At 37.5% G+C, this 27,808-nt stretch overlaps 1 protein-coding gene across 5 annotated transcripts in view; it reads right to left on the bottom strand.

Moving 5' to 3' along the window:
* TBC1D5 (TBC1 domain family member 5) overlaps positions 1-27,808 on the bottom strand; it is a 479,919-nt gene that overhangs the window by 79,002 nt on the left and 373,109 nt on the right. For all 5 annotated transcript variants that reach the window (XM_045856992.1, XM_045856988.1, XM_045856989.1 and 2 more), the window contains one exon: positions 836-921. In XM_045856992.1, coding sequence (XP_045712948.1) covers positions 836-921 — 86 coding nt within the window. The remainder of the gene's footprint in view (positions 1-835; positions 922-27,808) is intronic.

The raw sequence follows: 27,808 nt of genomic DNA, 5'->3' as shown, positions 1-27,808 counted from the left end.
TGCTGTTTAACTCCCCCAGTAAGAGCAGAACACACTGTGTGCATGTACTCCACAAATGCATATTTAAGTTGCTGAATTCCAACTGAAGAGAAGCTAGCACCAAGGCAAGATGCTTAAGGAAGAAAATGCGGACAACTTGGCAGCATTTATCATTACTAACATTTTAGGTTCCTAGAGTAAACTTTGAAATTACATTCTAATTTGAGATGGTTCTGGTTTGACAAGTTAACTCTTGAGACATCTGAGTACAGTATTATGAAAGAACAAAACTGTTCATCAACCCTTTATGCCAAAGTTAATTTCTTTTAAAAGTAGGATTTTAATGTTCTTTAATTCCTACAGTGACCCTTAAAGTTTCTGTGTATGCAATCACAAATGCACACACAAGATGCATTTATAAGCTTATTGTGTAGTTCGAAAGACAGTTGGGAAAATCAATTTTAATTTTGTTACTGAAATAATTTAAAAATATGTTATAGAACTGCCTCTTTTCAATCAACAGCAAGGATCTAGAAAGAGATTACACAAGTAGGCACACTTTATTTAGGTTTATTAACGTTGGAAACGTAAAGTTGCCTGACTTCAAATTGTGGAAGTACTCTTATTTAATTTTTTGTCTCACTACTGACATCAATGCATATCATTTTCTTATGCCTTTAAAAAAAAACTTGGATAAAAATACTTGAATAATTTATTTAACAAAGATTCATGATATTCATTAACCGCTGATATGCTAAAAACTAGAAAATTCTTTTCAGCAGATGGGCAATATTTCCTGACGATCTCTGAGAATATTGTTGGGACTTATGCCTTTCATCGGAGAAAGAGGACTCACCGGCTTTTATCCATGAGGTCTGCTCCCCGTGCTTTATAATAATCTAAGTTTGGATGGAATTGGTAAGTCACTGGTCTCGGATTTTTCTATAAAAGAAAGAATAAATTAAAATGTATGAAGCTATTTATACTATACATTAACATATAAAAGGACAAAATGATTGTTTTAATATTCTTTCAGAAAAAATACATAAAATAAAGAAGTTTAATAATTAGTGTGCTTGCTTTTATTGTTGAAGTTCTGTAACTGATAGTCCTGACTAAAGATTGAAAGTGTTTTAATATCTTTTTCTTTTACTTGCCTCATAGTCCATATAGATTTATTTCTGTCATTAAGTTTATTTTTGATGATTTTGATCACTTTCAGTATGACTTTTCAAAATACAATAAGATAATATCACAACAAAACTGAGAAATGACGAGATTTCAGGGGAGCACAATCTATGCTAATGGACCAGGAGATACAAAGTGTCAAGATCCTTGGATTTTGGAGGAAGACTAAGAGAAATGCGTCAGCTTCTGATACAAACAATGCTAAGTATGCCCACTAGATGGCACACCGAGTCTTTCTTCTCCTGAAATGAGTAAATTATTTTAAGAATTCAGCAACTCTTTTCAAGTTAGCAATTTCTATGTCATCTATTCTTACAGACGAGTTTAATAAGTGCCCAACTAGTGAAAATATTAGCAGGGTATCAGCACAATACAAAAGCAAATTGACCAAAAAGCACATATTCATAAAAGGAGCAATACATTGTCCTTTCTCATGTTTAACATTATTTATAAACACTGCAGGAATGTCCTTGAATCGTAGGTCAGGTGTGTCTAAAATGTTGCTATTAATGTAATGTGTCTATTTATTTAGATGTATCAAGTTCCTCGTAGACAAAAAACTAACCTAGTTTATAAAAATGTAACATGTTAATAATGCATTACTCAAATGAATACCATCATTTCTAAAATGTTAAATTGCATCTATTTTTATTTAAAAATTTTAAAAACTTATGTGTTCCAATGTTCCCCGGAGCACATAATTAGGACGTTGAACCAGGCTATGTCCTGTCCTTGAAGAGACCCATCTAGACACAGAAAGGCTGCATTTAATCTTAGCAGAAGATTACCAATATGTTTTTATATCAATCCTTGGAGACATAATCCTAAAGCACTGATACACTTGCATGCAGGCGGGGGTATATAATTGCTAAGGTTAAATAGTTTGAAATTCATCAAGCTAACAAGCTGCATCTTAATGGCCATGATGGACCTTTTCTTTTCCTGCTGAAAAGAGGATATTTACACAGCTCAACCCTTTCATATCTCTTCCAAGTCAGCCCTAATCATCTAACAAAAATGACAATCCCTTGATTTAGCTCCAGCTACTACTCCACTGGTTTGGTATTCAACACACAGTTTTAAAATAATCAAATCTGAATTGCCTTGATGAAGATAACTGATGCTTCCATGACTACCATACTATTAAGTCTAACAGTGCAACTTTTCTCTCTCGAGGAATTAGATCGGTTTCCCTGTGGTAGCTGATGACAACCTGGACTCAGTGCAGTGGGAAAATCAAACAGAGGTTAAACCACTGGCAGATCGTCAGTGCATCATGGTTTATTTTAAAAAATTAACTTCCCCAGGACCATCCCTCATGACTAATTTTGTCCTTTATTCTCAGTACCTGGAAATACATTTTGTTTTTGTTAATACAAAAGACCTTTCTTCTCTGACTTCCAACAAACTAATAAAGGATTAGGTTACCTTTTGCTAGAAAACAATGAAAGAGGGGACAGCACGGAGCAGTTTCTTGAAACATCTTTATAAAGAAATGACAAGCAATTCAAGACCGAAGTGCTGATCTACCTAAGCACTTAAAGCCATTATTAGGAATAATGATCTAACTTGAACATATGAATGAGGCTCAAGTATTGCTTTCACTGAGGCCTATTAAAATTCCTGGGAGACTCACTAGTATCAAAGGAAGATGCAGTTTAAAGTACCACTATGCTGGGACTTAAAAAAAAAGAATCAAAAGAGAATGTTGAAAAACAGCATTTGTAATGTAAGAAAATAAAATCAGAGGTTCTAGTTAAAAGCTATTCAACAGGGCTTCCTGTCTGAGAGGATGATGCTGTTACTAAAACATCAGGTATGCAGACATACAGATGGCCAATGCTAGTACTCACTGTCCAATGGAAATACAGGGTGTGTCATAAGCAAAAGCTTCATTTGTAATTTAAATTTTTCCTAGTAACCACATTACAAAAAGAAAAAAGAAACCAGTGAAATTAAGTGTAACAGTATATTTAGTTAATTCAGTATAGTCAAAATATTGTCATTTTAACATGTAATCAATATAAAAAGTATTGAGCTGATATTTCACATTCTTTCTTCTGTACAAAAGCCTTTGAAATCCAATGCATATTTAAAATTTATAGCACATTTCAATTAGGGCCAGTTGCCCTTTAAATGCTCAGTTGTTACATGTGGCTTACGGCTTGTGTGGACAGCACAGAACCAAATATCTGGCATATATGTTAACCAGTGTGTAGCTGGCTATAAAAATCAATATATACAGACATGAATGAAAAGGGCATTATATTAGTTTAAATTATTTTTATTATATTAGTTTTATCTCTTCTAAATAAGGTCTTAAAAAGTCAAGAAAATTTGGAACAATATCTTCTCATACTACAATGTACCAAAATAGCAGTGGTACCTTAGGGGAATGAGATTAAATGAGCAGAATTCTAACTTTATGCACCTGAAACATTTTAAAAGTAAAGAGAAACTTGGTTTTCTTACTGTAAAGAATATTTTTCAAAAAATTTTAAAATTATTTTTATCCTCACTGAGGACATGCTTATTGATTTTAGAGAAGGGGGGAAGGGAAAGAGGGAGAGAGAGAAGTATCGACTGGCTGCCTCTCATACACTCCGGACCAGGGATTGAACCTGCAACTTAGCCACATGCCCTACCCAGGAATCTAACTCGCAACCTTTCCATTTATAGGATGACTCTCCAGCCAACTCAGCCACACCGGCCAGGATTCCAAATACAATTTTGTAGAAATGTAACAGTTCTGATTTTTAATTTTTAAAGACCTGGAATTCCCTCCAACATATAGAAGCCACTAGGATTTTGCATATTTGAAGCTTTGTATGTAAGAAAGACCAGGCTACATAACAGTTGTAATTTCTCCTTGGGCAGAGCATGAGATGTCTACGACTTTAATGGTATGCCTTTGCTTAGATTGGAACAATCAGTACTCAATTTAAACCCATTTTCACATAGTCATGATTCCAACTATTATAAGCTTTTCCAAACCAATGCACATTAAGAAAAGCTTTTGTTTTGGTGGCTTTTTTCTTTGCTAGGAAGATAGCAAAACGGTAATCATATCTTAATTCATATCAGTCTGTGTACAGAGGAATACCAATTATGTTCCATGACCTGGGGGAGTCTAGGTCACTACGTGAAGATACTGAAATCACAAGCCCAGTCTACCGTGGTTTACCATTCCTTTCCTAGACCACCCAGATGGCCTTTGAAATAAGTCTACAAGATTGCAGCTGGTTAACTTCCCAAGTACCACTCAATTCTTCTCTGTTAACAAGCTGGTGGAGTTCTTCTTAAAGTTTCACATTAACCTTTTTTTAAGGTAATATAAGAAGAATGCTGAAATTTACACCTGTGGCATAGACAGGCTGGTTTTGGGGAAGCAACTTAAAGCTCCGTGGACAAAATGACTTACAGAAGCAGAGATACTGGTAGAAACAAGTGACCCAGAGGGAACTATATGGAAAAACCAAACCAAATCAAACCTATGCTGTACGTCTGAATTTCCAAAACACTTTTGTTAATTTGGCATGATCACAAAATCAATTTGCAAACAGTACTCGATACCAACAATCAATATAAGGGATAAAACTAATTGACATCTATCTAATCTTGCTGTTATAGTTCACGTTCTTCACTTCTAGGTCTATATTATGAGAGTAAGCTTGTTCTTACTGTAATTTCAGGTAAAACAAACACCCTGTCCCTTTCTGAGTCTGACTTCTGATGGCAGACAAGTCCTCTCTGCTCTATTCTACTGGAAGTCTACAGATCAGCATATAACCCTCTTCCCCCTGCCATCCTCACTCCTGTGGTACCACAGTATTTTAAGTTCGAACTCAGTTTGCCGTAGTAGTATACAAATAGTTAAATGCTCATCCACACTAGCTACAACTAACTACAAGATGCTACAAGAAGTACAATGAACTACAAGGTGGTGTGCAACACGTTTCCTTGTTCTGAGCCTGGTGCAATGAAACTCATCCAACAAAGGTCATTATAAACAGTACTTTCTAGATTGATCCCCTACCTCCTAACCCTCACTTATAGGTGATTACCTCCTTTTGAATGGTTACATGGAAACTCCAGAATAAAAGGTTCTGAAGTACTCATCCTGATTTGAACAGCACAGCACCTTGCGAGGGCTGACTATTCATAAACACAGAACTGAAAAGAGCCAAAGAAAAGCAAATCTAGTGATCCCTGTTCTAATTTATGAACGTACCAGAAGAAGTTAAAGAAGAGTTTGAATTACATGTTAAAAACAAAGAGACTAGGGTAAATGTAACGCCTCACTTGCTTTAAAGGCCCAGGACGCCTGGTGGGGGAGGCAGGGGATCAGGAGCCAGTGAACCTCCTGCTCCATCCACTCCTGGCTGCTGAGCCACTGAGAGGAGTCAGTTCCACCCCCAGCTTCCGTTTCCTCATATGCAAAACTGCAGCGAGGACTAAATGAGACAATGGACATTGAACATACAGCACAGTACTGGGCACTTGATAAAAATGCAGTATGATGGAAGCTAAGATTACCTTCTGATGCAACTGAGCACTCACAAACAGACCTTGACTTTGAGAGCAGATTTCATAGCTTAATAACTTAAAGTCCAGGATAACAAATGGGAAGAGAAAGTGATGTTTCATACTTCCAATGATCCTATTTAAATTTAGGGGAGATTCTTCTAAATGATCCATTTTTAAGAAGTAAAAACATATATTTAGGAAAATATATCACACACGCACTGGATCTCCTATGTGGGAAGAAAGGCTGTCTTCTTTCTGAGGAGTATATACATTTATAACTTTTTAAGAAAATATAAAACCATACTGTGCCATTAATGCATGCTTGCCAGCTTGTGATTACAATAATTAAAGTGATTTCCTGCAATATGTCTAAATTATTATCATTTTTGTAGTTTACTGGTCATGATTTTTACATTAAATTAAGCTGATACAGTTCCTATAGCACTTGTTTAATAGCCAAGATTGATTTAGATTTACAATACTATGCATATTTGGAATGAAGAAAAGAATTCTTTATTTGACAAATAAAGAATGACTTAGTTTTCGTTCCCCTAATATTTTGCTACCAACCCTTCATTTTTAGCATGCCGGATTAGAAGAGGGGAAAAATAAGGCTCCAAAGGAGGAACAGCACTGTAAAAACATGTCGAATGTTTCCCTTTGATGAAAAATGAGACACTTCTTTTAGTGAATATGTTATTGCCTCAATGCTGGGGGAAAAGCAACCGTCATTAGAAAAACGAATTGCTCAGCTGTTTATAAGCAAAAAGCTCTGGGGGAATTTCTCAGGACCCCAAAGGCAAAGCATTACAGGGTTATGCAAACATATGTTGCAGGTGTTTTAGGGGAGACAGGTGGGCAAACCTCCGCCACGGAAGAGGAGTTAGTTTAATGCGCTGTAACGGAAACGAGATAACCTAAATGCATCCAAGTGCAGGGATGCCATGGCACTGGAGCTGCAGAGCAAAACTCTCCCTAAAATAATTACCTTGTTAGTGCCAAGCTAACAGAATTTTCCCTTCTTATAGTTTTATAGGAAACAAACACTGCCAATTACTTAAAAAAAAAAACAAAAAACAACAACTAAAGGTATTTTAAACTTGGAACAAAGAACAGCCTGAAATGGCGATAATTATCCAAAAAGATAAGGATGAAGTATTGTTGCCTTTATTTAAACAAATATTCCTAAGGAGACAGTTTGTTGTAATATCCCCTCTTTGGTTCACTAGGCAACATAGATTTATCATAATTCTCCTAAAGCCTAAGATATTTCTATATTAAAATGCTAATTTTGTCTTTTCTTTTGCCTGTAATTAAAGCTGGGGAAATTTGTGATCTGATATTCACTGATAGCTAGAGGGTCCACAAAGGTCTCACCATTTCTGTTTCTTATTGCCACAGACTGCCCCCTTCATTAAAACTAGACACTGGAACACCTCGGATCAAAACGGCAGACATTAGAACCCTAAATGCTTACAACACTCTCAGTTAAAAAATACATAAGATAACTGGCATTATGTGGATATTACTATCAAACCTAGACTTGTATTTTATTTCCTTCTTCATTTATCTGAGTTGATCTTCTTTTTATATTACTTACTGAGACAACACTCATTTACTATACATACTTATGGATAATAGTATATTGAGTCACGCCTTCCAAAACAACCCATGCTATATAAATTAAATGTCAAATACTCATCATTAAAAAGAAACTCACAAAACAACATTTGGAAAATGAAAACCTGGTTTGATTTTTTACAACATTACCAAATCCAAAATGTGGATACAAAGCATTCATCAAGTGAACACATATCTTCGTAAAAAAATACATCTTTGTACAATAACAAGACGGTAAATTAGAATAGTATTTCAGTACCAGGTTTAAAATGACCTCTGGTTTATATAGTAATAATTCCTATTTTGACAGGAAGTATATAGCAATGGACAAAAAGATTTAAATTATTCAATTTTTGCATCTACATACAAAAACTAAAAAAAAAAAAAGAAGAAAATTTAAAAGGCCTAAGAAGAGCAAAAAAAGAAAGCAAGCAAAGAATTGTTAATTGGGTAAAGACACAGACAAAACCTCTGAGCCCACGCCAGCCTCATTTCACATACTGAATGGGCCCAATTCCCTTCAGTGACATCCCCATCTATACCCTGGCAAGCCGAGATCTCAGATGGCAGAGGAGCATTTTAAACCACCTGTGCGTTATGCGCGGCTGTATCTTCACACAATATAGACACCAAAAGAGAAATATTTTTTTTCCTTTTCTAATGTATTTATATTTTTGAACTTAGCATGCAGGAAGTTGCCAGATTAACATGCTCCTCAGTAGATATAGATACAAAAAGTAATTTAAGCCTATGCATTTCCCTTGTTACTAGTACTGGTCCTCAGAATACTCCTTTTGATAGCTGGTTACTGAACTTTCCACCTTTTTCCTTCCTTGAACGTAAGCAGAGTTGGGAAGGAAAAGCCTTAGTTCAGTGGTTTAAAGAAATCTGGAAATCCATTTGCCTTTTCCTGTCCGTGGTTCCCAACCTCCAGTGATATAAAGAAAAAAAGGAAAGAATTGATCTCAAAAACTGTTCCTAAATATTCCAACTTGTGAAACAGCCTTACAAAATTAAAATCTTTGATATACAAATTATCATTACAAATTTTTATATTTAGAAATGTTGAAAAATAAGTTTCAACAAATTATCATAAAAATAGGAGCAATTTTAAAAAAATGGATTTAGGCTATCTGAATTACCAAGAATAAGTCTATGTGACCCCACGGGACCCAGACCCGTGGGCTGACAGGTGTTGCCCCCATCCTTTTCCCGGTCTTCTTCCTGTTACAATTCTGTAATTGCCGCGGCACATGGACTACACTGCTGCACGCTGAGGCCTGGTAAAGGGCGGCCTTGCACAGCCACACTTCGCATGTAAGTTTGGGAGAAATTTCAATGATAAAGCATCTTGGAAATAAAAATGCATTTATTATATAAACCTACTCTTACTAAGGTCATACACTTTCACTGTGTTTTTTTGTGATGCTTTCTAGTACAACAATGAAGTACCAGTACTGAGCTTTGAAATATCTAAGTGAAGAGACAAATGAGAAAACAAGTATGAGTAACACACAGACCAGAGTTATGTTTTTCTGAGTGAGACCAATCTCTATATAGGAAAGTGTGTCAAGTTAGACCACAGGGGCCACTGAGAAGAGACCATACAGATAGACTCTTGCCTTTCTTGATTTTTTAAAATCTAGACTGCATGTCTTACTGTAAAAAAAGAACCCGGTATCAGGTGTTAAGTTCTCTAAAGAGTAGATGGTGGCATAAATGTTTTCTTTTTAAACAGTAAGTTTTGATGCAGCTCAGCCTTAAAACTGAAGCCCCCTTGAAATATCTAGGGCTAACAACTGGCAGGTGAATTGTGTGCTGCTCACATAATACGCAGCAACACTGTATTAAGAACACCTCGAGTGCAGGCGCCATGGACTATCCTGCTTCCTGTGAAGACTTTGGCCTTCTTTTTAGAATAAAGTGCTTAAATGCATAAAATAAAATACATAGGATTATAAAGGAAACCAATTAAATTGAAATACAGTGATCAAAATATTGAACAAATTTATAACAGTGATATGTGCTTTTATATTAACATATTAAATAAGATATAGTGGCTGATCTAATCATTACTATAATTTAGAAGTACTGATGAATGTAAAAATGGTATTTCAAGATATCTTCATCAACTCTAATGTGATATAAAATATCTGTGATTGCTATTAGTGAAAATGTTGTAGGTGCTGCTGATAATATTGCAGTTTGTTGCCTTCATCCATATTTGATATAAATAATAAATTTTAGTAAGGGCTTAGTGAAAATAAAGATGTAAATTTTTCCTACCCAAGTTCTCAGACCCATGCCCTCCACTCTCCCCTCCCCGCCCTCACAAATTCCATCCATAGATTCGGCCTTTTCTCAGAAACCTGAAAGTTTTGGATAATAGCTTTCTTCTTGGAAAGGTAGAGTTTTATGGGTGCCACTGTACTAGTTCATTAACCCTTTTGCTGTATAAACGTATACAGGGGTAATAGAATATAAAACAACTGCTATAGCACAGACAGCTACCAGAAAGGACAGCGGGAGATGGGGAGCCAGGAGGAACTGCCCCAAGAGGGGGGCACAGTGGGGACTGTGCCAGGCTTTAACCCCTCAGGTACCAGATTCCTTTATATACTGATATAGAAGTATTTTGTAAAGGCTGTGGCCCAGACAGCACCCCACACCTCATCTGAATGAGCAGTGTGGCTAGGTGGGAGATGAGGATGAGGGGGGAAAGCGTGGTTACAGTGAAGCAAGCTGTCTGCTTACGGAGAGCCCACCCTCCCATGCCAACTTCTCTGAGAGGGTTTCCATTGCTGTGGGGCAGCCAATGGCACCCAGATTTGTAGAGGGACACTTCCCTAAGTGTGGCTATTCACTCACCACATTTTTTTGTAAGTAGCTGAGTTTTCTTAGTTTGCAGCTAGATGCTTCAAGAAAATAACTCTAGAAGGTCATTTTTTTTTTTTTTTTTAAGAATCAAATCAGTTAGGGTCCAAGATCCCCCAGGTTAGAACTATGAAGCAGTGAGAAGGAAAAGGGCTGCATCTTTCTAGTGATTCAGAAGGAAGAAGAAGAAGGTGTTAAGTAATCACCCCAACTAGATTGAGAGGAATCTTTGGGGGCCATTACTTTCCAGTAGTTATTCTGTGTGGAAGTACAAAGCACTCATTTCCTGGTGTACACTGTGTTTGAAACACCCTCGAGAGAGAGAGAGAGCATTAAATGAAAGGGGTAACAAAGTAATTTACAAAACAGCATACAAAGTATTAATTCTTTTTATGTAAATATTTTTCAAATTTTATTTTATTGATTTTTTAAATCAACAATTCACACATAATTCACAAATGTGTCTTTAGTTAAACTGATTGGGGTGACATGGGTTAAGACAATTACATAGGTTTCAGGTATATAATTCTACAGTTTATCATCTGTATATGGTATTGTGTGTTCACCACCCCAAGTCAAGTCTCCTTCCATCACCACTTGCTCTCCCTTTACTCTCTTCTACCTCCTCCCACGCCCCTTCCTGCTGGCAATCACCATTCTCTTATCTGAGTCCATGAGTCTCCCCCCTCTTTTCCTCCCTTCCCTTTCCTCCCTTCCTCTCTCTTTCTCTTTCTCTCTCTCTTTCTCTCTTTCTCTCTTTCTCTCTTTCTTTCTTTCTTTCTTTCTTTCTTTCTTTCTTTCTTTCTTTCTTTCTTTCTCCCTCTCTTTCTCTCTCTCTCTTTCTTTCAGAAGGGTGAAGAGATTTAGCAAACCAGAAATATGTAAATTAAAAAAATATTTTGCAGAATACTGATCAGATGATCTTAAAATTCATATGGGAATGCAAGTGACTCAGAAGAGCCACAATTATCTCGAAAAAGATAAACCAAATTCAGGGGTTAATAATTCTATTTCATAACTTGGTACAAAGCTACAGTGATTATGACAATGTGGTACCAGAATTAAGGACAGACATATAGATCAATGAAATAAAACTGAGAGTCCAAAAATAAACCCTCACATATATAGTTAATTAATTTTTGACAAAGGGGCAAAAAAAAATTCAATGGGGGGAAAGAAGAGACTTTTTCAATAAACATAATTAGATCTCCACATGCAAAAGAATGACTTTGGACCCGTCTCTCACACCACACAAAAAATTAAATCAAAGTGGATCACAACCCTAAATGCAAGAGCTAAAGCTATCAAGCTGTTAGAAGAAAACAGAGAAGTAAATCTTGAGTTAGCAATGATTTCTGAGACAATAGCAAAAGTGCAAGTGATAAAAGATTGATTAGACTTCACAGAAATTAAAAACATTTTGTACTTCAAAGGACACAGTTAAGAAAATGAAAAGATGATCTACAGATGAGATAAAATATCTACAAATCATGTATCAGTTAAGATTCTTGTATTCAGAATATGAGTAGCCAGATCCCCCTGGCGTCTTGAGGAAGGTGTTGCAGGCCTCTGCTCAGGGACACTGTGTATAATTTTATAGTTTGACTCCCCCACAGTGCTTGGGTGCACCTCAGAATTACTCCCAATCATTAGCAAACTTTATCTCTGAAAAGGAAAACTCGATATAATTTTCCCGTCACGCACTGTTTTAGGGATACAGACGCTTTAACATCTTGTGCTGCGTGATTGCTTCAGTGAATCGAGAGTTTGGCTTTAGGTTTCTCCCTGCACAGTGCCTTTCTTAGCTTTTTGACAGGCCCTTCCAGTTTATCCTCTATTGTGTTTACTGAAAACGTGTTGAAGAGACATGAATTGATGAAGTGGAGAGCTATAAGGTATTTCACAAAACTGTCAGCCCTGCATCTGACCACCATCACATTGTAAGCTGGGGTTGTCCGAGATTTGATTCTTTCTGGCCTTTTCTTGCAGTATGAGTACCTTATGCATCATTTCTCTCTTTCTTTCTATAACAACAGCAATAAAATGGAGAGTATTCCAAATCATCCCACTTACAGTAAACACTGTATGGTGCTTATGTGGTTTGAGGTGTCTTGGAGGAACAGCACCAAGTAGGAAAGTTGGAAGAAGGCAAAAAATTGACAGGAATGGTTGAAGTTGTTTTTCTCAGGAACCCAGGAAAGAGATAAACCCTTTACCCTCATCTTTCCAGCCAGTACCTGGAGAAATCCCACCCCATTTTCTCATAAAGGTCCTATCTGAATGCATCTGTTGTATGTCCCACTTATGAGAGGATCTGCTGATGAGAATGCCAGCTATTAATTTGAGTTCAGCTACTCAATTTACGTAATTGATAGCATCTCATTTAAGCTCTCTTATTTGAACTTCCTTGCATTTGAGTTCTAGACACTAACCAACTACATAGAGAAAAAAGTATTTGAAATAGCACCAAACAAAAACTAAAATTTCACAATATATTTAGGACTTATTCATTCAAAGGAAATTGACCTCTGATTAAACAAGTGAGAAGAGATTTTATTGTCAGAGATGTAATACAGTTTGGTGCCCTAAAGGTTTTCATTGGAGGACTTAATGTGTGCATGTTTGAATATTCTTATTAAAATGATTGTCACTGACTTTCTACCAACTGTTCCTTTTGGTATAGAAAAGAAAACAATGAAATATAGATAGTATGAACATCTGTTTTATTCTTTTCTTTTCTCGTTTCCTTCCTTCTCTTTTTTTAAAAATAAGATTTAATTATGAGCTTCTTGAAAACAGAAAATGTAAAAGGATAATTTCAAGGAACATTTGGGATCATATCAACAAATGATACAATTAATTGCATTTCCCAACTATCTACTTACCGACTGAGTTGCTGGGAAAATGGGTAGATGAGCAAGTCTGTAAGAGTGACTAAACATAAGAAGTTTGGGTAATGAGTCGACTTTGACTAGGCTGGGGGCTATCCAGGTGGCGATGTCCAGAAGGCACTGGGAATGCATGTGTAGTGCTCAGTGGAGAGACTGGAATCAGAGATATAGATATAGAAATCTTGGAATATGGATATTAATTGTAGTTGAGGGGATGCAAGTGATCTCCAAGAATGTGTGATGGGGAGATGAGAAGACAGCCGGAAAGGGAATCACAGGACATAACAGGTGCAAGAGGAGTGGGTACACAGAGAGGACTCAGAATTCCGGAAAGCCAGTTGCCTAAGGATAGGTGGTAATCCCAAGACCATGGATGTAGTTAGTGACAAGTGTTGTAGAGAGGTCAACTGAAATAAAGTACAAACAAATAACCCCGCTGAAAGTTGCTGACAAATTTAGGTTGCTCATGAAGGGGAAATAAAAGTGTCCTTTCAGACTGAAAGAGTGACATGAAAAAAATAAACATAAGACAAGCAAAAAGATTGTCAATGGTTGAGAAATAAAGAGGAATGGAGAAGCCCTGACTGACGTGGCTCAGTTGGTTGAACATTGTCTGGCAAAGTGAAAGGTTACTGGTTTGATTCCAGCCAGGGCACATGCCTGGATTGTGAGCCTGATCCCTAGCTGGAGTGCATGGGAGAGGCAATCAATCTATGTATCTCTCACACACAGGTAATTTTCTCCCTTTCTTTCTCTCTCTTCCCCCCCTCTAGAGATAAATCAAATATTTAAAGAGAAAGAGAGAGAGAAAGTGGAGATAGTGTGAAATCTAAGTTTGAAAACAAATTAGCAATGTAGTGCCGTTGATAGCAAAGGGATAATTATTTTCAAATATATAGACAACATAGCATTTCCCAACCAGGTCCTTACTAAAGTAGTATGTCCAATTTTTCATTCTTAATTTTGATGGTGAAAAATTATGAAATATTATTTGAAGATATGTAAGCTAACTATTTAAAAGAAACAGATAAAACAAAAAATTATCCAGGTTGTATATCTAAAACTAAGATTATCTAGCCCCCAAAGGAAACTAAGGATAAACACTTTTTTTCATTCTTGCATGAACCCTTGTGTGAATGAAAGCAGCCACTATTATGTGTAGCCAGAAGAGGTTTGAAGAAAATATATTCCATCCTTGCTGTACCCTTACCATCTCCATGACTTTGACCAAACTAACTATTCTGAACATATTTCTTTACCTGTAAAATGGTGACAAGTTTGTTGTAAAAATTCCACAGATATGAAAGTGTTTCTAAGGCCTAGCACGGTCCAGTACCCACTACATGACAGCTGATGCTGTATGTCTGTTCTCCCAGAGAAAGGAGCAAGACTCAGGGGGCCTGACTCCATGTGTGGCATACTGAAGCTGTGGGTTTTCTCCTTTAGTGTTCAGCTGATGCCTTGTACATAACTGAGCTGATTCTTAAACCTCTTAATTTTTGGTTTTCATTTATATAGAAAACTTAGTATATAATTTAATAATACAGTGTATTATTACTTATTGATTTTTTAAAAAAACTGTCTATTGTTTTTTATGTAATTGTATATATAAAGTTTGAAGGTTTACATATCACTGATCACTAAATAGTACAGTTTAGAAAAAAGAAATCACACTTTAAGCTAATGAGAACTCTAATAATGACAAAATCAATGTAAGTTCATTCTTTCCTTACTACATTCTCTTCATAACCCTCACCCCACAACACAAACATAGTTAAAAACTACTCTTCCTTCAAATTGCCCTTCCCTTGTAGCTTCCTCTGGGAAGTCCTCCCTGATCTTGATAAAATAAAAGGACCCTATTATGCACTTCCATAGCGCCATTAACCACCTTTTCTAGGCATTCAGCTCAGACACAGTGTGATGTTGATGTAATTACTTGCTCATCTCATCCTCTAGGGTAACTCCTCCTGGGTAGGGTCAAGACTGTGTCTCAATGCTGTACCACCATACCTAGCACAGTGCCTGACGCATAGGGAATGTTTGGATGGAAGGCTTCATGGCTGGAAGGGAGAGAGGGAACTAGAAGGATGCTTCTTCCATATTATCTCCACCCCAGCTCTGAGTTCTCTTCCCTCTGCTTAAATTGCCCTTTCTGCCTCTCTCTTATGGGCATCTTCACAACCTCCCTACCCACCCGGCTTCCATAGCACTGGTTGGTTTTAAAATGACACTCAGATTCTCACAATTTCCTATGAAAACTATGAAGATCCAGACAAATACAATATCACACCACAAATACAAAACAAAGTAAGTTCAGACAGCTTACTGCCTACAAGGAGTTCAACTCGATCAAGAAACGTCAACTATATTGCCTGTGTTTTACTTTCTGAGGCAGGGTGCCATCCACATCCACTTAACCAGCTGCTTCTTTGTGAGATAAGCCGTCAGACATGGGTGGTCAGAGACTCATGGTCAGCCCTGTGCACTCTGCTTATGATTTCCCTGCTAGAATGGGCTGCTTTTTGTCACTACTCACTGCACTTCTTTCCCTTTCTGTTACCTGAATTGTGACCATGACGCTACATGATTGGATTTAGGAGTTCAGATTCTGTTCATTCAGAAAAACTCTGAGAGCGGTACGAGATTGCACTTATTGCCAGTTGACCTTTTTGGAGCTTCGTTCTGAAATGGGCATAATGGTAGCATGTCTGGCTCAGGCCCATCTCATACCAAGGAAGGGATCTGTGTGGGCACTTAAAAAATGCCTTCTCTCTGAGCCTTCCACTGGCCATGCATACCTGCGTATTAAATGATTTTTTACCCTACTTCTCTGCATCTGTATTTTTTAAAGCCAGATTTTGGCAAGCTCTTCAGTTTACCTAGTTCTCAGACAATCACTGAGCACTGGCCATGTGCCTGACACTTTGCTAGAGGCAGAGAGGATACACTGATTCAGATGGGGCTCTGCCCTCAGTGAACTTACACTCTATGTGGAAGACAGACGTCTATGTAACTGACCACAATACAAGACGAGATGGAATCCATGCAAAATTTAGTTGAAATTAGCCTGCTGTCAGAATGGACGTTAGTAGAGGAACTAGAAATTCATAAAGAACTTCATGTAGGAGGTAGTATTTGAACTAAGAGTGAGAAGCATTTCATGCAGTGAGCAGAGAACAGTAAGCAGACAGGTCTAACCTGAGGGAACAGCTTTCCTAAAATAAAGTCTGTAGATAAATCCATAGATGGTTGTGAGTGAATGATGGGCCCATGGGGGTAATATGAGAAGTAATTTTAGGACCCAGATCATGGAGGTCCTTGAACGTCATGCTAAGAAACTGGAATTTCACTTTATTGGCAATGATTCTGAAAAAGGTCATTCCTACATTTTTGGAAGGTGACTTCAGTGGCATTATTATATGTGTGGATCAGATTGGAACAAATTAGAGACCTGCAATAGTCAAGGCAAAAATTAAGACAAGTCTGAACTATAGTGAGGGTCGAGTATGACCTCGACACAGGAATCCCCAAGGAGGCAGAATGACAGAACCACCTCAGCCCCCATTTTTCACATCCTGCATCTAGGATTCTAAGAGGCAGTCTGAAATGTTGATAACAGAAATGCAAGTTTAGGAGGTTTTATGCAGAGAAGTGATAGTGGAGAAATAAATATAAAAGTAGTGGACAAGGAGGGTTGAATTTGAGGGTACATTTAGAAGGTCACAAAGAGGTACCACCAGATCTGAGAGATTCCCTTTGTGGGGGGATGCATGTGCACACACATGTGAGTTTGTAGTAGAATCCTGCGGCTGGCGCCATTTAAAGCTTCTAGGTCACTTGGGGTCAGCCTTGTGGCATCTGAACTCCCAGATTGTCAAAGGCCTGTGTCAAAAGAGCCAATTCTATAAAAGGTCAAAAAGGCTGACTAAGCAAAGTAAGCATGACACTGTATGATGGACTTTTGGTGAAAACGTAAGTATTTTAGCTAGAATTGTGAAATATTTTACATGCCTAATTACAACCATTGCATGTGATATAATGAGTATAAAAACTAAGCTGAGGAGGATATAAAATACTTCTTATTTTATGTTATGTAACATTATCTTATATGCTTAGTATCTTGTAAGTTAAGTTTAGTCTTTAATTTAGTACATAAAAGTATATAGAGGAAATCAGAAATCATTCCTGCCCATAAGCCTGTGTGGAAATAACTCCCACTGTTGGGATGACAGGAGTGGAATAATATGGCACGTGATAAGGAAATTACAACAGTACAAAACATACAAAATAAAAATAAACAACAGTCTCTATCCAGTCTCTCTTCTGCATCAGCCCTTTTCTCCTCCCCCCACAAAAGGGGTGTGTGTGTGTGTGTGCATCTGCTAGCACGTATCGTATTTCTTGTTTTTAACAGTTTAAGATATAATTTATAATACATACAATAAGAATACACCCATTTAAAGCATGCAATTCAATGGTTTTTAGTACAGAGATGTACAACTATCAACATAATCTAAATTTAGAATATGTTCACCATTCCCCAAAGAACCCTGGTGCTGATTAGAAGTCCTTGCCCATTTTCTTCCCCTCACCTAACACTCCCCCACCCTAGCCTAGGCAACCACTAAATGAATTTCTCTCTGTATAAACATTTGTCTTTTCTGCCTTTTCTGCATATTTTGTGTAAACTGGATCATACGAATGTGTGTGTGGGGGGGTTGTTTTTTATTTATTTATTTATTTTTTGATGACTGGTTTCCTTGATTAACTTGAATGTTTTTGAGGTCTATCCATATATCAATACTTCATTCATTTTTATTGCCAAATAATATTCCATTGTGGCTATACCACATTTGGTTTATCCATTCTCCAGTTTGTAGACGTTTGAATTGTTCGCACTGTGGTTATTAAGAATAACACTTTTGCGAACATTTCCTGTGCAGGTTTTTGTGTGGATGTTTGTTATTTCTCCTGGATATATACCTAGCAGTGGAATTACTTGGTCATAGGGTAACTTTATATTCCATATTTTGAGGAACTGTCAAACTGCTCTGCAAAGTGGTTGTACCATTCTACATTCCCACCAGCAAGGTATGAGGACTCAGACTTCACATGTTTGCCAATACTTTTGTTATATCTGCCATTTTAATGACAGCCATTCTAATTGATATGAAATGGTATCTTGTGTTCTGATTTGAATTTCTCTGCTAACTATTTTGAACATCTTTTCATGTGCTTATGGACTATTTGTACATGTTCTTTGGAGAAATGTCTCTTTGGATCTTTTGCCCATTTTTAATTGAGTAATTTGTCATTTTATTATTGAGTTGTAAGAGTCCTTTACATACCAGGTCTGTCTGGAAAAAGTCCAATCGTTAATATAATGAGAATGGTTTGTGCAACATTGATACAACCTGGCAGCCAAGGCGAGTAGACTGGAATGCGCATACGTGACCAATGATGACTTCACTGTACTAGTCAGTGGGGGTGGTAGATGCCATTGAGTGAGCATGTGTACTGTGTGGTCATTGCATTCAAAATGACTGAGTGAGTAGAGCGACAAATCTGCATCAAATTTTGCATTAAGCTTGAATATTCCTTTGTGGAAACTTCAGATGATTCAGAAGGCTGTAGCTACTGGCAACTGGTGATTGGCAGCTTTATCACCACAATGCACCTGCTCATGCATCACATCTCATGCAGAGTTTTTTTGGTGAAACATCAAATTACCCAGGTGACTCAGCCCCGCTTCCAGCCCAGATTTGGTACCCTGCAGCTTTTGGCTTTCCCCAAAACTAAAATCACCTTTGAAAGGGAAAAGATTTTAGGCCATGATTGAGGAGATTCAGGAAAATATAACATGGCAGCTGATGGCAACTGGGAGAACTGTGTGACATCCCAAGGTTCCCACTTTGAAGGGGATCGAGATGTCATTGTCCTATGTATAATGTTTCTTGTATCTTGTATCTTCTTCAATAAATGTCTCTATTTTTCATAGTACATGGCTGGGTACTTTCTGGACAGTCCTTGTATAAATGAAAGAGAGACTATATAAGGAAGAAACTCAAAGATCAATTTCACTATAGAATAGAAATTACTATTATTATTTTTATGTGTTTCCCTCATCAATTTCACTGGGTCTAACACTATGGGAACCTGAGGGGTCAGCCTTCTCAAACTAACAACAGACCAATTTTCAAAGTCAATATTCAGACCATGAATAAGTGAAAAATCAGAAGTAAACCATCCTCGCAAGGGTAATTGAGTAGAAATGCATGGTTTTGTATTTATTGCACAAGATGAAAGAGTGTCTTAATTTTCCCATGGCCACTCAGGAAATGGGGGCAATGGTGAGTGCGGGACTAGTTAGAAAGTTCTACACTGGGGGTCTGCAAGCAGAGCAAGGCCAAGGAGAAGGAAGATGACAGATGCCTCCAGGTTGGGAACAGGAGTCTGGGGGACGGGTCTTGGCTATGACACTGAATCCTAGATGACTTTGGGTATTCCACCTCACCCACTTCGGGCCTCAGGGGGAAAAGACCCTATAATGACAGAATCTCTAGAGACTCAAGCACCTTAAGAGAAATTACAAAATGCATAATATTCCTCTAACAATGTTTAAAAGGACTTACTTTTTAGTCAACAGTGCCATCTAGAAAATGTGCATAATAAGTCTAAATTATAAGAACAAAGCAAGAGGACTGGGATGGAATAGGTATAGTTCTCAGTAAAATTCAAAGGTCCAGAAGCTACTGAAGCACCACCAGGACTCCATCATTCATAGGGCAAGGGTAAGGCCTGTGTCTTCCCAAGCTGCCCTTGCTTATAGCTATGTCTGGGGGGGGGGGGGCGGGCTCCGGGAGCCAGCCTCAAGACTCTTATCCTCGCTAAGATTAGAAACCAAGTAGATCAGTTTTTAGGATCCACTGGTCTAGAGTAGGGATCCTTTAACTTTGATTATTCCTTTGCTTATAGTTAAAATCAGACAGTTTGTACCCTCAATATGCATATATTTACAAATCATATGCACATACTACTAATCCATTATGTACATTAGAAAATATATGCACAATAAAATATCTGAATGAGATAGAGATGAAGTAAGCTATATTTAAATTAATTTTTATAATTTAATTGTAATAGTATTTGTGTGCTTCCTAAATATATGTTTAGCAGTAGTAATGTGATTGAATGTGCCTCTTTACTTTTTGAAAAACCTTGGTTAAATGCTTTGTGATAGTCAGTTTTTGTTAATAAATTTCAGAAAAAGCTAGCTTGCAAAGAGACGTAAGTTTGAATGGAGGAATGTCCTTGCTAAAGCATGGTATTCATTTTGCAATCTACCAGTTATGCCAACATGTTTGTTAAATCTGGCTAATTAAATTTCTATCTTTCGCAACGTAAATCAGCTTGTATCAGTCAGGGCTCCCCAGACACACAGAGCCAAAAGGATATGTATGGGTAAGAGATTTATTATGAAAATTGGCCAGTGTGATTCCAGAAGTGGAGATATACTGAAAATACGCAACCCATAAGCTAGAGCACCAGGAAAGCTGAAGGTACAACCAGTCAAAGTTCCAAGGCCTGAGGGAAAAGGGGCATTGTGGGGGGTGTGAAGTGAGGATGGCGGGTGGCCTGGGACGACTGGGGCACATGCTGGCATATGCTCTGGAATCTGAAGGCTCAGGAACTCTGAGTTCAGGAGTCCATGGGCGAGAGAAGGTGGACATTCCAGAAGACACAGAGTGTGCCCTACCTCGGCCTTTCTGCTCTATTCAGACCTTCAAGGGAATAGATGATGCCTGCTCACATTAGTGAGTGACAATCCTTTCTACTTACTCTACTGATTCAAATGCCAATCTCTTATGGAAACAGCCTCACAGACACACTCAGAAATAATGTTTTACCAGCTATCTGGGCATCCCTTAGCTCAGTTAGTTGACACATAAAATTAACCATCATATAACTCTTCTTAAAATTTAATTGGAAGATGTTACATTTCTATATTTTAAAAATGGATTCAAACCTGATTTTATCTCTTCATTTGGAAGATTAGTAACCCAGTTAGAAAATTCTGTTTCCATAATTTTTTAGTGTACTTTGAGAGTTTTAAATAAGTGATACACTTAAATCGTCTTTGGCAAGAACATCACAAATGGATGAAACATTTCCAAATATTCAATTTAAAAATGTTCTTTCCATAGCATGAATTTCTTGCAAAAAGCTCGTATTTTCTCTCATTATTAAAATGTTACCATTACCTTGAAGAAACAAATTAAGTGCTTATTTTTTTCAAAAACATTTGTATGGTACCATATTACTGACAGATACCTGTCATCCCAAAAAAGAGGTAAGCAAATTTGAAGTATGTTTATTTTTTTCAAAAAGAAATGATATTCGGCAACTCTTAAGTACATTAGCAGAAGATACCTAGAGGGCCCACAAGAGATGTTCACAGCCCCTGACATCTTCGGTATGGTAAACGTGCCATCATTTAGGACAATATAACCCATAAATCCAAATAACTGTGCATATGGAAATGGCAATGAGGCACAAGGTGGTGGAAGCACAGGGCGGCCGTCCATGCCTTTGTAGGGGAGGTCTCCTCCTGCCTTGGGAGACCTGGGAGGTGATACGTGACACATGGGCCACGTGAAGGCACCAGTGGTAATCTGCACATTAAAAGGTAAAGCTGTTTTCCTTACATTTTTTTGGAGAAAAAAATGTAACCAGGACTTTCATTATTTTCTCCCAGTACTCGACTGCATTATCTCTGTGTGGTCACTGAATACACACACGTTCCATTTTGCAAACCACCAGTTTAGAGCCAGGCTTCTGTTCTTACGTGTTCACCCTCCCGTTTGTGTGGTGCTTCTTTTCTCAGCCTAGTGTCTGCTTTTTAAAATGCTGTCCATGGCCCATCTGTTTCAGAATAGGTACAAATACAGATTTCTGGCCCCATCACGGAACTATTTACCTTAGGATGTCTGGGAGTCTGTATTTGTCTCGAGCTCCCTCAGGTGCTTCTTTGGCACACCCCAGGTTTCTCTACCGCATTACGCTGCAAGCACGGTGAAGAGGGAACCGTGTCTCCCTAACTCATTACACCCTAGTACCTGGCACAGGAGGCAATACACACTTGCTGAACTAAATTGTAATTTACAGCTTAATTTCTCCTCTGGCAGAAAAATTGAGGGTTTGGTTGGGGTAATTAGTCACTCTTCATTCGTTCGTTCATTTGTTCGTTCATTCATTCATTTATTCATTCATTCGATCATGCATTATTGTAGGTATTTGGGTAATAGAAAACATACTGAAAGCATTGCCTTTTTCACCAGAACCTCTTAAATGAAATGTCTAACCCGTTATGCTGTATACCTGAAACTAATATAAAATAATATTGAATGTCAACTATAATTAGAAAAAAATAAAAGCAATGCCTTCATACAGTTGATATACTGTCAGGGGAAGACAGAAAATACAAAATAACTTACATAAGTAAATTACCAACTATGATAGCAGGTGAAAACTGCTATGGAAAAAAGTAGAGCAGGGTAAGGGGTCAGGAATTCTGGGGGAGCAGGAAGTAGTGGGGACAGGGCAGTGTGCAGGTGATCGGGGTAGGCCTCACTAATTCTAGCTCTAACAGGAGATTTAAAGGAGGTGAGAGAATTAGCCAAGTGGATATTCCTTTCAGTTGCCACCAATCCTGTTCATCCTCCTTTACAGGTTGTAACCAAGATTTCTGAGAAATTTTAAATGCTATTGATACATGGCAGAAGCTCAGTAAATTTTAGCTGAATGAGTAAAAACAGCATTTTGGAGAAAGAAATAATGTGGAGAAATGAAAAGTTCCTCTTCAAAGCCAGGAAAAGCAACCATGGAAATAAAGAACTATTTCAAATCATATGAAGGCACTTGAGAAATGTCCTGAGTAGCATCTGAGGACCCTACACATCAAATGCTGGAATGAAAGCCCGTTCGCAGAGCCAGGCGGGCCTCTGCCTGGAGGAGCTGCCAGCCTTGCCTGCGTGGTGGCGGCTCTAGGTTCGCCTGAGGGGCCCAGCCACTCTCTCACAGGAGGAAACCCTGACTTAGGGTTCCCAATGTGGCAATCATGCAAGTGCTTGAACTGGGTGAAGTGTAAACATTTTGTGGCTTGGTTTTGTTTTTGCATTTTTTGGAACATATATAACTTCCTGTCTAAAGCATTTAAAGAAAACAGCTAATTGATTATAACTAAGCAGTTTGCTACTTGAATACATTGATTTTTATACCTATAAAATCAGTGTATTTATAGGTATTTTTATACCTACAAAATCAATGTATTTAATATTTTTAATTAGCAATACTATATTTACTGAGCTAATGTACTTAAGAGACAATTAAAATATTTATTGTGGACATAACTGCTTACATGAAAAACAATTATGCTTTCTTCTCTTTTGTCAGTTGTAAGTTTATAATCTTTTTGTAATAATTTGTGATTTATAACTTTCAATTTCTGTGACAGTATGAAGACAGTAGTGTCTCTTTTTTTGAATAAGCTACCTCACATATGATAACGAAGAAGAGTGATTAGCTAGGTTCTCAAAGCACTTAGAGCTACAAATTACTTTGAGAGATTATAGGCTAATGAAGGCCTTACTAGCCACCTATCCCTTTTAAAGAAAACAGTTAAGGAGCCTGGGCCTAAGGCAGGAAAACGTGAAATGATTTCTCTGAGGGTAAAACAGCAAGTCAGTGTGAAATAGGGTGGCGACTTCATTTTTTTGACCTCAGGGACATGCCACAAACATTCCCAGTGACGTGCTGTGATACTTTCATACTTTTACATTTGGAGCCTCACAGAGCCACACACACACACACACACACACACACACACACACACACACACACGACTAATAGCTTTATAAGCTTAAGTAATCTATTTAAAGTAAATATTCCTCCCTCAAACCCTAGATCTCTCTTACTTATAAGATATCAAGTAAAAAGCAGGGGATTGGTTTGTAGATTTTGTTCTGTTTATTGTTACCTAGAACAGAATTAATCTTGGATTCTAGTTTCTTCTTTAGTTAACTTGAGGAAAAACATGTCGTCACTGTAATTGGCTGACAATCAGTAAGAAGCCCTTTCCTCTCACACAAGCGGAGCAATCTCTGCCACAACGTTTCGCAGCTCTCTTCAGCCACCCAAAATAAAAATGACTAACCTTCCCAATGGTGACTTTAAAGGTCTAAATGGCGACATGCTTATTTTGAGCAAATACAGGGTTGGGCAGAAGCAGGTATATAGTAGTTTGTATGGAAAATAATACAATAATAATGCAAGAATAAGCTCTGTGTTTCATGTGCTCATAACTGTAAACATACTTTTGCCCCCCCGTTTGTTAACAAGTAACTATTTATAGCTGATACATCCAGTAAAAATCAGTGGGACAAAGTCCTTTCCACACTGACTTTTCATTTAAATGCAATACATTTATTATATTGAATAATAACACTGAAGTTGGAACATCATACAGATTAATGCCAAATAACGTTCCGTGAAATAAAGACTCCCTACACATTTGATGGACCTTTAAAAACTAGTGTCTGCTAATACAAGAGATATTGAGAGGGGGCACTTTATGTCCCTGAGGGGTCACTGAGTGACTCTAAAGAGACAGCTGTCAGTCCCAGCCTGACCACTCACTTCAACTGACAGGGGCTTTGATTACGCTGTTTTCCTAAGATGCAGTAACGTCTTCCAGGACCATTCTTCAAAGCTCAGTTGGAATGCCTCTTCCCGATGGAAGCCTTCCTGATCATCCAAGTCCAAATCAGCTCTTCCTTCTGTACTACTCTCACTCATTTTACCTTCTTTATCAACTAGCTGTTTGCATCTATAAGGGACGGTTTCCTGGACCAACTAACTCTCAAGCTCAGCACACACTAGTTAGTTAAAAAAAAGTATCTGCTGAATTGAATCTTGCTAAAATCTAGAAGAGTCCACTGAGATTATGTGGTCCAGCTTCTTCATGCTACAGTTACAGCAAAGGAGTGACTGGTCCAATGAGCATGGCAGGCTGTGAGGAAGGCGGCACCTGGATTTTGGGGTTTCCTCGCATGGCCGCCGCCAGGTTAGTGCTGATGGAGATCTAGTCCCTGGCCTAGTCACGCTCTCACTTGGTTAGGTGAGAAGCACTGCGCTAGCTCCCCTGTGACTACATAGTGGGGCGCAACACAACACGAATACAAGCACAACTGAGACTGGTGGTCTACAGAAATCAGCCAAGACTATTTTTTAAAAGAGAAAAGTAATATATGCATGATAAGAGTTCAGAGTCCTGGCCACAGCCTTCTTAAACCCAACAGTAGTCTGGTGGCAGACCCATGTGACAGCCTGGAGGTCTGAATGAATGGGTGTGCTTTCCCAAGCGAGGACCTCACTTAAGAATTCTTGGAACATCTGAGTGAGATCAAGAGCAGTTTACAGAAAGTGGATGCCTTAATCATCAGGAAGGATCACCACGAATCCAGCAACCTTTCTGGAGTTTCAAAATGTGACTTGAAAAGTAATTTTACTTTATATCAGCATGTAAGATTACATATGAAGGACAAAGTAATAACAAGCTTTCTTTGGCTCATCCATTTTCTTTCAGGCAGGTCCCTCCAGTTCCTCATCCAGTCATAGCTGTCTCTCAGCTCCACCAACAGTCTTTCCTACCTCCGAGTCTTTGTGTCTGCGGCTCCCCTGCCTGGAGGGGAACCTCGCCCAAGTCTTTGCCTGGCTGGATGCTTCTCTTGTACTATTTCTCATCAGAAATGGGACTTCCTCAGAGAGGGCCTTCTGACCCATCTACGTAAATTAGGTTTTCTCCCAGCCCAGATTTTTTTTCGTCTTATTATTTTAATGATGTTACCTTCCTTGTATCCTTTAGAGCACAGGATAGAGTGCTCTCTTGTTTACTTACTTGTTAATTAGGATGATAAGGGCCATATCTTTTTTTGTTGTGCACCATTATATCGCCAGCATCTAAACAGTGCCAGGTGCACTACAGATAAACAATACGAATTTGTTGAATAAATTAATGAATTCCAAATACTCTTATAAAACTAACTGAAAATTGTTCCCCTATGAAGCCCTTAACAAGTTTTGAAAAATATACAATTCTCCTTTATGAAATGTCTGAACATAATAGACAATACATTTCAAATATCTGTTTAATAAAGATTTTTAGATTTCTCCGTAATAGACTTTTGATAGCCATCATTTACTTTGAAGATGAACTTAAGGTTTCTTTAATGCTATATGTCAAAAAGTCTATACGTATTGCTTGTGAAAATATACATGATTAGTCATTAACAACAAAATATTAAGTATATAATAAACATCAAGTTGACTGTGATCTAATGATAAAAAGAATGACATACAGTCATGTACCTCAGAAACAATGGAAAAAACACCTTTTTTTTTCTGTCACTAACAAAGAAAACACAAAAAACAAACAATTCTCAAAGAATCACAGTTTTCAGAGAAAGGTTCCAGCTTTTTAGGGAAAAAAAAGTATGAAGAAGACAAAAGTAACACATTCTTTCTGTAACAGAAAATCAGACTAGAAACACACTAGAAAATCTGCATAGAACCTCTAATGGGAACATAATGAACGTAAAGAATACTGTGCATTCTTCTTAAAGAGTCAGTACACGTGGTTTTTAGTTTTTCACTAAAAACTAAATTTTTCTTCAGAGAAGAAAACAATTACAACAGCATTACTGGAATGGGGCTTTTTCTCCACCACCATCTGACTGGTGGTAGGCTTCAATCCACTCACCACTTTTCACTCCTGGTGTATGACGTTTTACCGAAGACACTGCACTCTTTTAAAAAAATATCTCTTTATTTATTTTCATTGTTATAAGCATTTTTGCTTTATTTTTATTGTTGCCTTTATTACAAAAGCCCCCTTTCCCCTTCCCTCTTTAAAAAAGCTGCATTAACAGTGGGTATTTTGGGGAATTGAAAGAGTAAAAATCTATTTATTACCTGCCTAAAATCTGAAATCTAAATATTCAGATTTTCTATACTTTAGAAAGGCAACATTTAATATAAATCCAAACAAAAGCCAAATCAGAATTGGCCAAGCATAAGAACATTGTACACTCTATTTTTATGGTGCGGTTCGGTATATAAGAATGACTATGAAATTAAATCATCTTATTTCTAGCCATTTTCTTCCATAAACAATAACACTCACTGCTAAAAGGATTGTTTGCAACCTTACCAGAAATATTTCTGGGGAATATTCTAGTCTTCAAAACAAACAGTATCTGTCAAATTCTTACTGCATAATCTAAAATGTTAATCTGAGTACTGTACTTCATTTGTAATAAGTCTTTGTGATAAGGTTAACACTTCAACACATAACACAAATAAGAGAGAACCAAAAAATGAAAATTACTTTGCTTATGTTTCTGTATTAGAATTTTATTTGCTAAAGGGTAAAAACAGATTTTCAAAATTCACAGTTAACTTAAAACAATGGTTTTAAACCTTTTATTCCTAGCCCTTACTGCCTTCAGGAAGGAGAGAACATCTGGTTATTTAAGGAACACAATATGTTCACATTTTCTATGACTTTTGTTTCTAATTGGGTTTTAAAATTTTTTTGAATTTGAACAACTAGTTAGAACAATGTTTTTTAATCACTTCATATTTTTCCGACTGTCCTCCTTCTCTCTCTC

The sequence above is a fragment of the Phyllostomus hastatus genome, unplaced genomic scaffold (genome assembly GCF_019186645.2).
Source record: "Phyllostomus hastatus isolate PE091 unplaced genomic scaffold, TTU_PhHast_1.1 phas_scaffold_129, whole genome shotgun sequence".
Classification (NCBI taxonomy): Eukaryota; Metazoa; Chordata; class Mammalia; order Chiroptera; family Phyllostomidae; genus Phyllostomus; species Phyllostomus hastatus.
Note: the sequence above shows the minus strand (reverse complement) of the source record. Positions and strands in the feature narration are given on the sequence as shown.